Source organism: Lissotriton helveticus, chromosome 4_2 (assembly GCF_964261635.1).
Source record: "Lissotriton helveticus chromosome 4_2, aLisHel1.1, whole genome shotgun sequence".
NCBI classification, from domain to species: Eukaryota; Metazoa; Chordata; class Amphibia; order Caudata; family Salamandridae; genus Lissotriton; species Lissotriton helveticus.
Window position 1 is genome coordinate 95401502 of NC_136064.1, and position 18727 is coordinate 95420228.

The 18727-nt window shown below is 49.7% G+C and overlaps 1 protein-coding gene across 4 annotated transcripts in view; it reads right to left on the reverse strand.

Moving 5' to 3' along the window:
• TEX11 (testis expressed 11) overlaps window positions 1-18727 on the reverse strand; it is an 853291-nt gene that overhangs the window by 138418 nt on the left and 696146 nt on the right. For all 4 annotated transcript variants that reach the window (XM_078640006.1, XM_078640005.1, XM_078640008.1 and 1 more), the window contains 2 exons: window positions 17659-17775; window positions 1436-1508 (listed from right to left, as the gene is read on the reverse strand). In XM_078640006.1, the coding sequence (XP_078496132.1) occupies window positions 1436-1508; window positions 17659-17775 (190 nt within the window). The remainder of the gene's footprint in view (window positions 1-1435; window positions 1509-17658; window positions 17776-18727) is intronic.

Here is an 18727-nt window from a genome sequence, read left to right on the forward strand (position 1 = left end):
GCACGCGTCCCGCTTTGCGTTGGGGGCGTGTTTAAATATGAGGAGGAGTAAGGGCCGGGAAGAGACTCCAGGTGCGCTTCGTTGATCCTGCGCGGAACCCTGGGTCTCGCAGTCCCGACCCCTGTTTGGTGAGCCTCGGTGATTCCAGAACAAAAAGCACCCCTTTCGCCGCGTAGACTCCCAGGCGTTAATGCAGGCAAGAGCAGAGTCACATGGTCACGCTGTCAGCTGCGAGCGGCACCCATCAGACATGTTTAGCCGCATTTTCCAGCAGGGAGCCCAAAAGCACTGATATGTTGAGCAGGATTTAATCAGCCAGAGTAGAACTGTTCTATCTGTTGCTTCACCACAACTCTCCATCCTGCTAATTTCTTTTCATATACTCCTGCCCGTTCCACTTCTCCGTTGCACTCCTGTCCATCCTGCTTGTCACTTCCTTCTTCTGCCCCTTTCCCAGATATTTGTAACAATTTTTTGAGTCCATTTTAAAATGGATTTTTACCCATTTCAACATGGCCACCCCTAGTATGCAAGTGCAAACATGCACAGTGGTCACCATAAAACTGATTTGTATTAATTGAATAAGCCCATTCAAAGACACTGCAGATGTGCTTGCATCCACAGTAGCCATCTTTGAATAGATTTACTAATATACCACAAATGCTTTCAAAGATGGATTTGTGTGCATCCACCACAGACAACTTTGAATTAGTTTGCTCAAATATTACAAATTCATTGATAGAGGACAGAGTAGTATTCAGACTTGTGAATGACATGTTCTTTAATGTATTCATTTATGTTTAAACTCCTATGGTGTTGCTCTCTGAGGTTATATGTTCTATTGTGGAATGGGGTGTCCACTGGGTTCTGTAGAATGCTTGAGATTAGCAGTTGAAAGCTGAACTCTTCCTGGAGCGGCCTCAGGTTATCTACAGCAATTCTAATTTACAATAAAAGTTGGTCCAACCACAGCAGAGTCTGCCACTCATTACAGTCTGCATTGGATGCATCCTCACCCACCATGCCCATCTCTGAAATTCAAAGATGGCAGCTGTGCATCCAAGGTGACTAACTAACAAACAACACATTGACAAAGACAATAGGTTGCAATGCCAAGACTTTCTGTCTTTTGCCAGTGCTTGTTCTCTGTACTACAGCTTCCCTATCTTTCTCTACCTTTTACATTAATTCTTTTGAGCCTTTTCCTTTCTTGCTCTGGGCCAACATTTAATGGTGAATGATAAGTCCCAGTCCCCAAATGTGTGGCAATAGCCACCATAAGCAACAACTAGCACAGGTTAAGCATTGCTTTTGATGCAGTATGTTGGAGCAGTGGACACAGATGCATTAACATAAAAAGCCTAGACTATTAAACATATAATTTTGCTGCTGAAACTAGGTTATCATTTAGTGTATTCATGCATTTTACTCTCACCTGATGACTTTAGTGCTGTCCAGATCTCCCTACACAAATTAATACGCTCCAAAGATTGCGTTAGAAGATCAATCTATTGAAGAAAAGAGTAGCATAGAGAGAACGTCACTTCTACAGTACTCACTTATTCTTACTCAGTTTTGATGAAGTTACATGAATAATGAGTTTCAAAAAGGTATCTTACAAACGTTAGTTAAGAGAATGATGTCCAGGATGCTTTCAGTTGCAGATATAGAATTGCTAGTCTCTCTTAAGGACAATTGATAAAAATATGTTTTGCAGAACTCAGCAATGCAGAGGCTGTAACTAGTCCCAAATGGACCAAACACAGAATCTTTTTCATTTGTATGATTGGAAAGATCTTTGACCTGATGACTTTATGAGTTAGGCAGCCTCTTACAGGCATGGAGTAGTTAGAGTAGCATTACGAGTCCCTTTAGTACTGCGACTCTCTCCGAACGATCTTTGACCTGACGGCTTTATGAGTTAGTACAAAAGGGGGTGGTGATGGACGGAGCATCTGAATCAATCAAACACTCACCCCCAGTCAACAGATCTGGGTTTAATCCATCACCGTTCTTTAGCCCACTCTGCCACCCCAGTTCAGACATGGCTATATGCAAATCAGTCTGACCCTGTGCCTCATGGGAACAGTCCAGCTCGAACTGCCAAGCCATGTCTTCCCTGGACCGGAAACAAGCTTCCGAGGACCGGTTTCTGGCATTCCAGCCGTCTTCAGCCCGGCTTGCTTGAATCCAGTGGCAAAGTGAGCAAGGGACTCACGTCTGAGCATACCCTGCCACACTTATGGCGGCCAAAAGCAGTACAAAAGGGGGTCGTGATGGACGGAGCATCTGAATCAATCAAACACTCACACCCAGTCAAAAGATCTGGGTTTGACTCATGTCTGAGCATACCCTGCCACACTTATGGCGGTTCAGATGCTCCGTCCATCACCACCCCCTTTTGTACTGCTTTTGGCCGCCATAAGTGTGGTAGGGTATGCTCAGACGTGAGTCCCTTGCTCACTTTGTCACTGGATTCAAGCAAGCCGGGCTGAAGACGGCTGGAATGCCAGAAACCAATCCTCGGAAGCTTGTTTCCGGTCAAGGGAAGGCATGGCTTGGCATTTCGGGCTGGACTGTTCCCATGAGGCACAGGGTCAGACTGATTTGCATATAGCCATGTCTGAACTGGGGTGGCAGAGTGGGCTAAAGAACGGTGATGGATCAAACCCAGATCTTTTGACTGGGTGTGAGTGTTTGATTGGTTCAGATGCTCCGTCCATCACCACCCCCTTTTGTACCGCTTTGGCCGCCATAAGTGTGGCAGGGTATGCTCAGACGTGAGTCCCTTGCTCACTTTGCCACTGGATTCAAGCTAGCCTGGCTGAAGACGGCTGCAATGCCAGAAACCGGTCCTCGGAAGCTTGTTTCCGGTCCAGGGAAGGCATGGCTTGGCAGTTCGGGCTGGACTGTTCCCATGAGGCACAGGGTCAGACTGATTTGCATATAGCCATGTCTGAACTGGGGTGGCAGAGTGGGCTAAAGAACGGTGATGGATCAAACCCAGATCTTTTGACTGGGTGTGAGTGTTTGATTGGTTCAGATGCTCCGTCCATTACCAGCCCCTTTTGTACGGCTTTATGAGTTAGGCAGACCCTTACAGGTATTGAGAAGTCAGAGTGGTATTATGATTCCCTTTAGAACTGCCACTCTCTCTGAAACATCTAATGTAACAGATCTACAACACCAACAATTTAAAGACAAACACTCTTTGAGAACAGCACATCATATAGACACATATTTCCTCTTCTTTCAGTGTCTTGCTAATTAAATGTTTAACTCTTAATCCACCGTTTTTTTCTACCAATTTCACCATGTAGTAAGCAGCAAATGTACAAAAAACGAATTCAAAGCAACAGACTGTGAAGCAGCTCCTCATACACATATTCTGCAAATCAGATAAACTGTCACATTCTCACACACTTATAAAGCATCTTACTCACCTGTTATTAAACATAAAAAGCCACTCACAAAACCACTCATTCATTACCTCATATAGTTCCAATATTTTCTCATAAATATTTGATGCTCTCTTATAACATTCTTACATACACATTTTCAATCATTTTTTCCTCCAAATTAAATGTAACTCACATATCTGAAAATTGAGTTCGTTTATCAAATATTTGATGCTCTCTTATAACATTCTCACATACACATATACATTTTCAATCATTTTTTTCTCCAAATTAAACATAACTCACATACCTGAAATTTGAGTTCGTTGATTAAATATAATTTTTATAATACTGTCAGGAAATTTAAAAACTAAGCATAAGAATGGCAAATCACTCTCACAGAAAGCATCCATTAATGGCAGTATTATCAATGTTGCTCCCTCTTATAGTGCGGAAGGCAGCAAATAAAAACATATGTTTGTATATCTTTGTAAATCTCCTGAGGCGGAAAGCCGGGAGCTCGTTGTAACTATTTTAAAATTTGTGTGTCACTTGGATAATTTGCTGATTTTAACAAGCACCTACCTGCTTAGGCTTCACAGGACTTGGTCCTGAGCACACCGCACAGCTGTCTCCGCGCTGTCAGCGGACTTCCTAACAATTCACGGCGCCATTGCCGGCGTGCAGATAGGCCACGCCCCCTTGGAAGCCACGCCCCTTTTCGAGCAGGTATATAACGCTGATTGCTAGCGCTGCCTGCCAGAACTTTGTAAATCTCCTGAGGCGGAAAGCCGGGAGCTAGTTGTAACTATTTTAAAATTTGTGTGTCACTTGGATAATTTGCTGATTTTAACAAGCACCTACCTGCTTAGGCTTCACAGGACTCGGTCCTGAGCACACCGCACAGCTGTCTCCGCGCTGTCAGCGGACTTCCTAACAATTCACGGCGCCATTGCCGGCGTGCAGATAGGCCATGCCCCCTTGGAAGCCACGCCCCTTTTCGAGCAGGTATATAACGCTGATTGCTAGCGCTGCCTGCCAGAACTTTGTAAATCTCCTGAGGCGGAAAGCCGGGAGCTAGTTGTAACTATTTTAAAATTTGTGTGTCACTTGGATAATTTGCTGATTTTAACAAGCACCTACCTGCTTAGGCTTCACAGGACTCGGTCCTGAGCACACCGCACAGCTGTCTCCGCGCTGTCAGCGGACTTCCTAACAATTCACGGCGCCATTGCCGGCGTGCAGATAGGCCACGCCCCCTTGGAAGCCACGCCCCTTTTCGAGCAGGTATATAACGCTGATTGCTAGCGCTGCCTGCCAGAACTTTGTAAATCTCCTGAGGCGGAAAGCCGGGAGCTAGTTGTAACTATTTTTAAATTTGTGTGTCACTTGGATAATTTGCTGATTTTAACAAGCACCTACCTGCTTAGGCTTCACAGGACTCGGTCCTGAGCACACCGCACAGCTGTCTCCGCGCTATCAGCGGACTTCCTAACAATTCACGGCGCCATTGCCGGCGTGCAGATAGGCCACGCCCCCTTGGAAGCCACGCCCCTTTTCGAGCAGGTATATAACGCTGATTGCTAGCGCTGCCTGCCAGAACTTTGTAAATCTCCTGAGGCGGAAAGCCGGGAGCTAGTTGTAACTATTTTAAAATTTGTGTGTCACTTGGATAATTTGCTGATTTTAACAAGCACCTACCTGCTTAGGCTTCACAGGACTCGGTCCTGAGCACACCGCACAGCTGTCTCCGCGCTGTCAGCGGACTTCCTAACAATTCACGGCGCCATTGCCGGCGTGCAGATAGGCCACGCCCCCTTGGAAGCCACGCCCCTTTTCGAGCAGGTATATAACGCTGATTGCTAGCGCTGCCTGCCAGAACTTTGTAAATCTCCTGAGGTGGAAAGCCGGGAGCTAGTTGTAACTATTTAAAAATTTGTGTGTCACTTGGATAATTTGCTGATTTTAACAAGCACCTACCTGCTTAAGCTTCACAGGACTCGGTCCTGAGCACACCGCACAGCTGTCTCCGCGCTGTCAGCGGACTTCCTAACAATTCACGGCGCCATTGCCGGCGTGCAGATAGGCCACGCCCCTTGGAAGCCACGCCCCCTACTCCCTCCTCCTCCATAAAAGTATGTGTAAATACCGTACGCGCAGCGGACGGGCGCAGCGGGCGCACCGTCTGCGCGCCAAAGGCGCGCCTAAGGCAAGCCCGTCTGGGCCCGGACGGCCCTAGGCCCGGTCACCATGCCCATTTCTCCAAAGCGCGACCTTACCTATTCCCGAGACAGTCTTCTGGCTCTGAATCCACATAAACACCCTATCTGTAACTACATCTATACTGGAGATAACCTTTTTACCTGCTGTAGCCTCTGCAACACGCTTCGTGCGGAAACAGAATGCCGGGGCCTACATTTAGGCCTTCTTAACTGCAGATCGCTTGCCAAACATGCCCACGAGTTAAACCTCCTTATTTCAGAGCACGCCATTGACATTCTGTTTCTCACAGAAACATGGCTTACGCCCAACAATGGCTCTGACATTGTCAATGCCCTCCCTCCCGGCTACCAAATCTGCTCATTGAATAGACCGTGTGGCAGAGGAGGTGGTCTAGCCATAATATATAAAGATCACCTTACCTGCAGAATTGCTGACGGCAACATTAAAGACTGTGAAAGCTGCCATTTCACCGTACAAATCTTGCCAGAAACGTCTCTGTCTGGCCTACTTGTATACCGCCCTCCAGGCCCCCTTGCCGAGTTCCCCAGCAGACTCATTGAGCTTGTCACCCTTAAGGCTACGACTTCTCCTAACTTCCTTTTATTAGGAGATTTCAATCTCCATTTCTTGGACCCAACCGACACCCCGCCACTGAACTGCGGCTGGACCTCGCTTCTATTGGCCTCTGCCTAATGAATTCACAGCCCACCCACGACAAAGGCCAGCTACTCGACCCGATCTTCACAAACATTCATGACCTTAAAACCCGCGTGCACCTCCATCTTCCTTGGACAGACCATTTCCTAATCCCCTTCGAATGGCACCTTGATACCCCTCCACCCCAACAGCCTAGAATCAGAACCCTCATCAGGCGTTGGCATAAACTTGTTCCAGAAGAATGGGCAGCCAAACTCAGGGAATCTACTCCATCCCTCACTCACAACCCCACTACTGCGGACACCGAATTTAATGCTTGGCTCACCCAATCACTGGACTGCTTCCTTCCTCGATCTAGCGCCCTTAAACAAACCAAGAGAGTTAACCCCTCTCCCTGGTACACCTCTGAACTTAATACCCTACGGAAGGAATGCAAGAGGACTGAACGCGCATGGAGGAAAGATAAGTCAGCAGAGAAGAAAGACACATTTCGGTCTTCCTTAAAAACCTACAAGCTCGCGCTCCAGAAAACCAAGAGCCTATTTTACGAGGAAAGAATTAAAAACGCATCCTGCTCTGCTCAGGAAACTTTTACCATCCTAAAAGAACTCCTCCATGCCCCAGATCCCCCGACGAAACCCCTGGACCCCATAGCCGCGGAAAACAAATGTATTAAACTTGCAACATTTTTTGATAAGAAAATCCAAAAAATTCTCCACTCCCTACCTTCTATCGACATCGGTTGCACAGGCGGCGACAGTTTCAGCCCCCCCCCCGGTCACAGCCCACTCCCTAACACCCTGGCACCCTCCCTCGATAGCTTCGGTCCAGTAACCACAGAAGAGGTAGCCACGACGTTTGCCACAATCAAAAGTGGCTCCCCCAGCGATCCGGTTCCACTGCGCTTCCTAAAAAAGTGGCCCCCACGGTGGTCCCTCCGCTCACGGCCCTTATTAACGCCTCCCTAGTACAGGGAGAAGTCCCTTCCAGCTGGAAAGCAGCGGTAGTCAAAGGTCTTTTGAAAAAACCCTCATTAGACCCTCAGGACCTAGCCAACTATAGGCCAATTTCCCTCCTCCCAGGGAATAGCAAAATCACGGAGAAACTAGTGAACAAAAAGCTATCACTATTCCTAGAATCTAACAACCTGCTTAGGAATTCTCAGACAGGCTTTCGCCCAGGCCAGGGCACCGACACCGCCCTCCTAGCCGCAGTGGAGAAGGCCAGAAGCACTTTGGACACAGGAGGATCAGTGGCAGTGATCCTCCTGGACCTTAGTGCGGCCTTCGACACTGTCAATCACCAGGTTCTAATCCAGCGTCTGAGAGACATTGGAGTGAAGGGCATGGCACTAAAATGGCTGACGTCATTCCTCAGCAACCGTTCCTTCCAAGTCTGGGAAAATGACAGCCACTCCCCTGCGATCCCCTTACGCTGTGGAGTACCGCAGGGTTCATCATTGAGCCCAATGTTATTTAACGTTTACATGTCCCCGTTGGAGGAGCTGGTTACTCCGTACGGAGTAACGATCATCAACTACGCTGATGACACCCAGCTAGTGGTGACCCTCTCACACCCTCACCAAGAACCCTCCAATCTTCACGGCTGTCTCACTGAAATCCATGGCTGGATGAACACCTCAGCACTGAAACTTAATGGGTCCAAGACCGAAATCCTGTTGCTTGGACAAAAAGGGCCCACCCTGCCGCCCAACATGTGGCCCTCCTGCTTGGGTGATCCTCCTGCTCCCAAAGACGAGGTTAAAAGCTTGGGTGTATGGCTTGAGAAAGATCTGACCTTTAGAACCCAGGCAAAAAAAACGGCGGGAATATGCTTTGGACTTCTCAGGGCATGCAGGAAGGTGCTTCCCCTGCTCCCCTTCACTTCCCGAAAATTGCTGATCCAGGGACTCATTTTATCTAGGCTGGATTACAGCAATGCAATTTACTTGGGAGCCCCGGAAGCCACATTTAACACCCTACAGAGAATCCAGAACGTGGCTGCCCGACTTCTCACTAACACCCCGGCCAGATCATCGGCTAAGCCAGCTTTGAAGCATCTTCACTGGCTTCCAGTCAGAGAAAGGGTGGTCTTCAAGGCCCTCTGCCTGGCACATAAACTCCTTCACAACAAAGGTCCACCCATTCTCAAAAACTTCATCACTCCCTACAAAGCCGCCAGGTCACTCCGGTCAGACCACGAGAACCTCATCACCGTCCATAGAGTGAAAAGAGCCAGATCTGGAGGCTGCCGCTTCTCAGTAAATACAGCAAAACACTGGAACAATCTCCCCCGGAAACTGAGAACTGAACCAAACCTCCTCCTTTTCAGAAAAGCACTGAAAACTCGTCTATTCCCCTGATCTTCCCTTCCCTCCCGCTGCTACTCCCTCTGGACTACCAGGTTCTAGCGCCGGGATGCTCTCGGGTTACTGCGCGGTCTACAAAAACCTTAAAATAAATAAATAAATAAATAAATAAATATGTTTCATTTTTTTTATTTTGTCACTCCATTCCGGAATGGTTAGTGTGTGTTAACCCTTTTATGCACATTTATAAAGAACCCCAATATGTGTTGGTGTTTTGCACACTGCTGGCGTTGGGCTTTACTTGGGCTACGTTTGGGTGATATTAGAGCTACATTTGGGCTCTTTGCTTTCTGGTGGCCATCTTGGGAGACTTATTTGTTAGGAAGCTCTCTAATCTCCTCATTTACTGCAGCATCCTCAGTAGAAAATGTGTTCAGTTTTCCACTTTGATTCCCTCAAGATGGTGGTCAGATATGCCACACTTTTGCCATAAAGTCAGAATTATAGCACTCTAGTTGCTCATCAGAAAACTGTAGTAAACTGCTGATCACCAGGCAGTTAAATGGCAATCTTCTGCTGGTGTTGAAAGTGCATGTTTAAGTCTACATGTGAGAATGTTTTGATGAAATAGAAGAAGATATTTGAGAACTCACTTAAAAGTGCCATAATTTTTCTTTCTACAGCACTAACCATAATTTCGATGACAAAATGAAACCCTTCATTTGTTCCTTTCTAAATTAAATGGTTTAAGTGTCAACAGTTTGATTCAATCAATATGGCTTCAGGTGTGCCATACTTTTGTCATAGGTAAGACTGTTAGTGCTCTAATTGTTCTTTAGAATACTCTGGGAGGCAGCAGTAGAACACACAGGAATCTTATGACAGGCTGCTCCTGTTGATATACATGTTTTACTGAGAATGTCAGACTTCATTCTCATATGGCTGAGGAACATGATGGGTATTTACAGAAAATATGCTCTCTTTTAAGCTTCTGGAGCACCTTCAATAACTTGGAAAATCATTTCTTCTTTTTATGACCCTCAAAACCTGCCATTCACTACAATGCATTTCAATGGGGTGCCGTCATATTGGTCCCAAGATAGCTGCCAGCACTTTCTGGTAGAATACTGACAGCCAATCAGATCTCACCTTGAGATCAGTGTTTAGGCTCTGCTCAGATATCCTTATTTGCTTTCCCTTAAATTTCTCAACAACTACTGAATGGATTTACACCAAATAACTGAAAGTGTGATCTGCTAACCAAAATATACCTTCCTACCAAATGTGCTCCTCTTGCTACTAAACATGAGATACATCTGCTAGAACGGATGCAAACGTCGCTCTTGTCCCCCTGGGACTCGGCTCGCTCTGCAAAACATCTCCACTGGGGTAAGATAAAAGAACTATATCTCGCTATAGCACAACCACACCAAATAAAAAAGAACACCTGTTACACTACTGCGATCATGACCCACACCACGCCTCTATCACTATCAGTAGGAGGCTGGCTTAGTATATGATGCACACATATTTAAGTGAAGCATCCTGCACTAATCCAGACAACCCATATGGTGATTTTAGTGGTCTTAGACAACCTTAGAAAGCTCTTTGAGTGGAAGCTGCGGAGAGCAGCCTTCAGGCTTAGTAAAGCAGTTTGTTTTACCAGTACGTAATCTTATGGTGTAGGTTAAGTGAAAAAATACCACACAGTGTAGTTATAATTTTTTTAATTTATTATAAACACTTATTAACACAGCAATATCTCGTACTCGGAGATATAACCACAATACACACAATACTTTGGAAATAGAACACGAATACACAGTGGTCTCCAGGGGGAGACCAAACCATATACTAAAATAATAGAATGCAAACCGCGACCTAAGTTGAGAATGGAGCTGCAAGCAGAAGGGACAGAGTCTATGCCAGTCAGGCGTGACCAGGAGGCACGGAAGACAAATGCCCACCAATGTCAGGGATGTTGGAGAGTTGACGGTGCTCTTGAAGTTACAACTGTGCGGACCAGGCGACGCTGAGGAAGACCAGAAGCCGTTCACAAACTTTCCCACGTCGGATGTCAAGAGCCAAGGGGTCAGTGTCCGGCAGGGGCACCAACAAGCCTTGGCAAAGGCAACCAACATAGTTGTCAAAAAAGGTGCAGTGTCGGGACCAGCAAGGTCCAAGTGACTCACCACAAGCAGGTGAGTCAAAGCAGGTCCCAAGAAAGCAGGGGAGCCCACTGGAGCCAAAGAAGACCCACGGGAAGACCCTGAGACCGGAGGCAAAGGAGTCGCTAGAGGACCTCAAGCAGCTCACCAAAGGGTGGAGGCCCATGGTGCAGAGAATGCAGTGCAGGCAAAGATCTTGGCTGCAGGGGATGTTTTGAGGCTGGAGCTTCTTGGAGCCCGAAGATCTCTGGAGGAGAGAGTCAACAAGCCTTGGCAACTGCAAGTCGGCGCGTTGCACTGGAGTACTGCTTCAGCGGTTCCGACGAGGGATCCAGACTTTAAACTAGCTGTGAGAACAGGGCAGGCCTCGAAGGAGTTGCAGAACCACACCTGTGTTGCTGAACCTTCCAGAGTCCGTAGGAGCTCAGGAACAGCAGGCCAGTCAGCTTCACTGCGGTGCCTGAAGATGCAATTCAATCAATGAATCAGAACATTTGTAAAGCGCACTACTTACCCGTGAGGGTCTCAAGGCGCTGGGGGGGGATGCAGCTACTGCTCGAATAGCCAGGTCTTGAGGAGTCTTCTGAAGGTCAGCAGGTCCTGTGTCTGCATAGGGGGATGGGGAGGTCGCTCTTCGGATGCGGGGGACTGTGGCGAGGGCAAGGTCGGCGGAGCGGAGCTGGCGGTTGTGGGTGTAGAAGCTGAGTCGTCTGTTGAGGTATGCTGGTCCAGTGTTGTGGAGTGCCTTGTGTGCGTGGGTGAGGAGCTTGAAGGTGATCCTCTAGTTGACGGGGAGCCAGTGCAGGTCTCATAGGGGGGGTGTGATGTGTCTGTGGCGCGGTATGTCGAGGATCAGGCGTGCAGAGGCGTTCTGAATGCGCTGAAGTCGTTTCAGGAGTTTGGCCGAGGCTCCAGCGTAGAGGGCATTTCCGAAGTCCAACCTGCTGCTGACGAGGGCCTGGGTGACCGTTCTTCTTGTTTCAGTGGGGATCCACCTGTAGATCTTGCGGAGCATGCGGAGGGTGTTGAAGTAGGAGGACGAGACGGCGTTGATCTGCTTTGTCATGGAGAGGGTAGAGTGGAGGATAAACCCTCGGTTGCGTGCGTGGTCGGTGGGTGTTGGAGCTGTTCCCCAGTGTGGTTGGCCACCAGGTGCCGTCCTAGGCCAAGGGGGTGGATCTGAGGATGAGGACTTCCATCTTGATCGAGTTTAGCTTCAGTCGGCTGTTCTTCATCCACTCGGCGACGGCTTTCATTCCTTCGTGGAGGTTAGTTTTGGCGATGTGGGGGTCCTTGGTGAGGGAGAGGATCAGCTCGGTGTCATCCGTGTAGGAGATGATGTTGAGGTCATGCAGTCGGGCGATGTGGGCAAGCGGTGCCATGTAGATGTTGAACAGTGTTGGGCTGAGGGATGAGCCCTGGGGTACGCCACAGATGATCTCTGTGGCTTCGGAGCGCAAAGGGGGAAGGCTGATGCTCTGGGTTCTGCCGGAAAGGAAGGAGGTGGTCCAGTCCAGGGCCTTCTCTTGGATCCCAGCGTCGTGGAGGCGTGTGCGTAGGGTGCGGTGGCAGACCGTGTCGAAGGTGGCTGACAGGTCCAGGAGGATGAGGGCCGCGGTTTCTCTGTTGTCTAGCAGGGCCCTGATGCCATCCGTGGCGGCGATAAGGGCAGTTTCTGTATTATGGTTGCTTCGGAACCTGGACTGGGACGGGTCCAGGACGCTGTTTTCCTCGAGGTAGCGGGTCAGTTGTCTGTTGACGGTCTTCTCGATGACCTACGCCGGGAACGGGAGCAGGGAGATGGGCCGGAAGTTCTTGAGGTCCATGGGGTCAGCCTTGGGTTTTTTGAGTAAGGCCTTGATTTCGGCGTGCTTCCAGCTCTCCGGGAAGGTTGCTGTCTCAAAGGAGATGTCAATGGCTTTATGGAGATGGGGTGCGATGGTGGCGCTGGCTTTGTTGAAGATGTGGTGTGGGCATGGGTCTGACGGAGATCCGGAGTGGATGGTGTTCATGATTTTGATGGTGTTGTCGTCGTCTATATTGGTCCAGGAGAGCAGGGGGTAGGTGAGGATGGTGGCTGTGGGGGCGGTGGTCTCAGTTGTTGTCGGGGTGGTCGTGGCATTGAATCTGTCATGGATGTCTGCGATCTTGTGATGGAAGAAGGTGGCAAGGGCGTTGCACAGGTCTTGCGAAGGTGGGATGTCGTGGGCTTTGGACTTGGGGTTTGAGAGTTCCTTCATGATGTTGAAGAGCTCTTTGCTGTTGTGTGCGTTGTTGTCTGATGAGGTGATGGTGTCTGCGGGTGGCGTACTTGCGGGCTGCGTTGCTGTCCGGTGCCCGTTCACTGCCATTTCTTTCCTACTTTTTCGGCAGGTTTGCTTGAAGGCCTGGAGGTCTTCAGTGAACCAGCTGGCTTCCTTGCTGGTGTGTCTGTTGGAGGGTTTCTTGATCGGGGCGAGGGTGTTGGCGCAGTCGTATATCCACAGTTTGAGGTTGTGGGCAGCGGCGTCGGGGCCGGTGGAGTAGGCCTGGTGGGCTCCGGGCAAGGGTGGTGGTTAGCTGGTCTTTGGTGACTTTGCTCCAGCAGCGGCGGGGGATCTGTTGGGAGCGGTGTTGCGTGGTGGGTTTCCGTAAGGTGAAGTGGATGCAGCGATGGTTGGTCCAGTGGAGTTCGGTGGTGTGGTTGAAGGAGACGTGGGAGCTTGCGGAGAAGATGGGGTCTAGCATGTGGCCGGCGGAGTGGGTAGGTGTTGTGACGAGTTGTCTGAGTCCGACGTTGGCAAGATTGTCGATCAGGGTGGTGGAGTTGGTGTTGTTGTTGTTCTCGAGGTGGAAGTTCAGGTCCCTGAGGAGGATGTAGTCTGTGGAGGCGAGGGCATGTGTACTGACAAAGTCGGCGATGGAGTCACTGAACTGTGGTCGGGGTCCGGGGTGTCTGTAGACGAGGGTTCCTCTGAGGGTGGTGTTGGGATCGGTGTGGATCTGGAAGTGCAGGTGTTCGGCGGTGCTGAGGGTGTCATTGGTGTTGGTCGAGACTCTGAGAGTGGACGATGGTAATTCCTACTCCTGTTCCGTTGGTGCGGTCCCGGCGGGTGATCTTGTAGCCGTCAGCGATGGCTATGGCAATGCCAGGTGCTGAGGAGGGGTTCAGCCAGGTCTCCGTCAGGAAGGCGACGTCTGGGGAGGTTGTGTCGAGTAGGTCCCCGAGTTCAATGGCGTGTTTGCGGGCGGAGCGGGTGCTGAGAAGAATGCATCTGAGGTAGTTGAGTTCTTTCCCAGTGGGTGGATTGGCGGGTCAGATGCTGGTGAAGCTGCAGTTCCAGCAGGAGAAGGGTCCTTGGGTGCGCTTCGGGGCGGCCAGGAAGCAGGTGTGTGATCGTCCGGTGTTGATTGCGTGGAGGGTGGTGGCCTCGTACCAGTGTCGGGTGTTGTGGTGGTCGCAGGGGCCAGGGGTTCTGGCGCTGGGTGTGGTCCAAATGTGAATGGGCGCAGGCGGGCTTGCCTGAGGCGCACCCGCTATAAGAAGGAGAGGTGGGAGAGCAGACTGGCTGGGAGGTGGGATCGGACGAACGGGCGAGCGGGGGGACGGGGCCTGCAGGGGACGCAGCGGCGGGAAAGCAGAAGGGAGGAACGGCGAGAGAAACAGAAGGCAAAAAGGGCACATAAAAGTACAGGAGGGACGAAAAAAGATAGAAACCAATAGAAGTAATTGAAAACAAACACTGCACAATTACAATAAATGCAAATCAAATGAGCAGAACATACGGCCTACCACTTTGCCACCAGGGATAAGGCGCAGGTGGTAGCCTGCGGGTGGAGGCGGACCTCGAACACACTCAGCAGTGGCAGCTGGGCTCAGGACACGGGCACAGTTAGGTGGAGCTGCACGGCCTGGGGAGCGACATGCCTGGAAACAGGGTCAAGGGTCACTCTCTTTACCGCGCAGCGGCCGCCATAAGAAAGGGAGGTGGGAGGGAGGAGCAGCTGGGAGGTGAGATTGGACGAATGGGCGAGCGGGGCCTCAGGGGACGCAGCGGTGGGAAAGCAGGAGGGAGGAACGGCGAGGGAAACAGAAGGCAAAAAGGGCACACTAAAGTACAGGAGGGAAGAAAAAACAATAGCAACCAATAGAAGCAAATGAAAACAAACACAGCACAATTACAATTAATGCAATACAATGAGCAGAACCTAGGGCCTACCACTTGCCCACCAGGGATGAGGCGCAGGTGGTAGCCTGCGAGTGGAGGCAGGCCTCGAACACAGTCAGCAGCAGCAGCTGGGCTCAGGACACGGGCACAGTTCCATGGAGCTACACGGCGTGGGGAGCAACCTGCCTGGAAACAGGGTCAAGGGTTGCTCTCTTTACTGCGCAGCGGCCGCCATAAGAAGGGGAGGTGGGAGGGAGGAGCAGCTGGGAGGTGAGATTGGACGAATGGGCGAGCGGGGCCTCAGGGGACGCAGCGGTGGGAAAGCAGGAGGGAGGAACGGCGAGGGAAACAGAAGGCAAAAAGGGCACACTAAAGTACAGGAGGGAAGAAAAAACAATAGCAACCAATAGAAGCAAATGAAAACAAACACAGCACAATTACAATTAATGCAATACAATGAGCAGAACCTACGGCCTACCACTTGCTCACCAGGGATGAGGCGCAGGTGGTAGCCTGCGGGTGGAGGCTGGCTTCGAACACAGTCAGCAGCGGCAGCTGGGCTCAGGACAGGGGCACAGTTAGGTGGAGCTGCACGGCGTGGGGAGCGACCTGCCTGGAAACAGGGTCAAGGGTGGCTCCTTCACTCCAAGGGTGATTCCTTCGGGATTTTGGATGTCCCCAGGCCTTGTGAAGAACCTGTATGTAGCACCGGCACAGACATTGCAGAAGACTGGCAAGTCGATGAGACCAGGAGCAGCAGGAGTCTTCCCAGTTGCAGTCTCGGTTCCCAAAGCGAAGTCCAGAGTGCCCAGACAGTTGAAGTGGTTTCGGATCAGAATCTTGTCCCAGGACGAATCTGAAGAGCCACCCACAGGTAAGCCCTTAAGTACCTTAAGGAAAGGGATGGGACGATTCGGGGATCCCTCCCACAGGAGGGGCTGGACAGTGGGGCGGATAATCCCATGTCCTTTGCCAAGTTTCGCGCAAGAGCGGGAGCCAATGGCACCCGGAACTGGTTCCAACTGGATTATGTAAGGAGGGCACCAAATGTGCCCTTCAAAGAAGTCTAGTGGCGCTGGCAGGGGCCCCCACCCTATCCCAATACACTAAGTCCTGTCTGGGAGGTGGTCACACCTCCCTGTGTAAGGAAACCTATTGTACTGCCTTCCCCTGCTTGAACTTGGCTCAGCAGCAGGAGGGCAGAATCGTGTCTCCGGTTGGCAGCAGCCATAGTTTGCTGTCCGGGACTAGAAGACTGGTACCGGGAGCACTGAGGGCCTCCCGGAGGAGCTTTACAGTGCATGGAAACATACCTCCAGCACGGTTTATACACCATTTACAGTGTTGGGGTATAATTCCAACATGTTCGATACCAAACGCAACAGGGTTAGTTACAGCCATTTTAGAGATAGCCATCACGTAATGACGCATGGCCACCCTAAATATCGTAATGGCTGATGCACTTACAACCCGGGAGAATGGAATGGACCTGTGGAGAAGTGTGGCTCAATGGTTAGAGCGGCAGACCCTGATGCAAAGGTCTAGCCTGGGACCAGGGTTCAATTCCCCGCATCGGCGGGTCTTGGGCTCAAAATTCCACGGACCTGCTAATTCTCGCCTCGGTGCCTATTCCAATCATGGAGTCCCACTCTGCAACTCTGGGCAATAGCTTGCTTAATCTCCACAACGGCCCCCACAACGCTAAGGATGCCTGGCCTCCACCTTGGGGGTGCCCAGGAGTGGACACCTCACAGGGAAAGCCAGGATGGGTTCCACAGCGGTATTCGTACAAGCGCCTTGAGACCCTTGCAGGTGAGTAGTGCGCTATACAAGTATCAATTTACATTTACATTACTTCGAGGGTTGAAGGAGTGCCCTGCTCAAGCAAGGGCACCCTCTCACTTGTAACCGAGCACCCTGCTTTCAGGATTGAAAGGCCTGCCTTAGGGGTAACTTATAGGTTTTAAGTCAAGTGACCTCAGATATAAGCAAACATATCTGTCGTAAGTGTTGCTAGCACCAGCTTACACAGGCTGCAATGGCAGGCCTGTAGTCACAATTTGAGTGGACTCCCATGAGTGGCATAATACATGCTTCAGCTCATGGGGGACCCCTGGTGTTCCTATGCCCTGGGTGTCTCAGTACCATCCACAAGGGACTAACAAGGGTACACCAGTAGCCAATCTGGATGTACCTAAGTACTCACCATGTCCAATTTATGGAAGAAGCACAGAGACTGAGGTCCTGATTAGCAGGATCCCAGTCAGACTAGTAAGTAAAACATAATGACTCCAGCAAAAGGGGGGGTGACCATGAAAGCAGATCCTACTTTCCTACACCATCCATTTGAGATCCAGTAAGGGTAAAACAGCTAGTGATGTATGACCGTTTCCTCTTTATGAGATTAAGCTGGAACAGGAAGTCGGCCATACTTGTAGTGTGTTTCACTTTGGTAGATAGACCATTTTGGTCCAAAGATGCTCTCTCACCCAAAAAGGACTGGGATGAAGAAGATGAACAAGGAAGTAATGCAGTCCTATTTGTTGTGCAGTGTCTTTGTCTTTCTATGAATCCTCTCATCTCTCGCTGCTTGACATCACATTTACATTGCTTATATGCCTTTTACCTACGCATGTCGGTTAGTGCGAACAGAGAAACTCTTTTTACTATACAGATGCTAACAATGCTGGCAGACTCAATGGCTGTGTAACAATTATTGGTGTTCTCTCCCACAAAAACTGCTGTGCAACCTGTACCTGTTCTGAAGAAGTTGAGGCATGCCTTCCCATGTCAAGGTCAATAGCAGCGGCCATAAGCAGACACGTCTTTTGAGCCATCAGGATGGACTTATCGGATGGACAAAGCTGTGAGAACTGAGACAGAGAGAACAGAAACATAAAAAGCTCTGAATATGGCATATCAACAAGCACCAAATTTTAAAGACATGCAACAAACTTGTAATTTATGGAAACACTAAACTTATTGTTGTGACCAACGTAGTCCAATTACAAATGAAGACAAAAAGGACAAAGAACATCAAAAAGTGGTCAACTGGTGATAAATGTGGGTCACAAGATGGAATTACTATCAGGAGTTTAAAACACTATGGGGCATATTCTCAAGGACTTATCGCCGAGTTATCAGCACTTTATCGCAGCCAAAGTGGCGATAAATGTATTGCCCCATTCACAAGCTGATACTAGCAGCCCATATCACCAGTTTACCTGCAATAGCAGCTGCAAACAATATCACCACAGATGACCCCGGCAACTAACGCTAATGAGATGCAGAGTAGGCGTTCCCGTGCAAAAAGCAGCAAATACACCACTCCGCAACATTCTCAACAACAAGCAAGATCGGCGATAAGATCCCAAAACAGGAGATAAGGCGCGTTAGCAGCAAGAATTTAACACCTGCTCTGACCTGGTGTAAAGTCGGTCGACAACCTGCACCCAGAGCCATACTAGAAGAACAACAGATGCCATGGAGCCACCCAACATGCAGCTCTGACACCCAAGCAGCCCACAACACCCACCCTCACCACCCCCAGGCCCGCAACCCCTCCCCCCCGCACCCCTCAACAAAGATATGTGACCTCAACTTTGCAAATTCCATGACCAAAACAATTCGCCTGATGTCGCACAAGTACAACACTCAACATGCATTTGAGTTCGGAAAAAGGAGAATCACTCAGTCATCTTTGAATTACCAAACAAAACATTTTATTAAAATTAAAAACCAAACAACTATTCTGAAGAGCCATGGCAGGGCTTCTCAGGTCAATCTGTAAGTCACAGCCTGCAAGACAAAATTCAAGATGAGAAG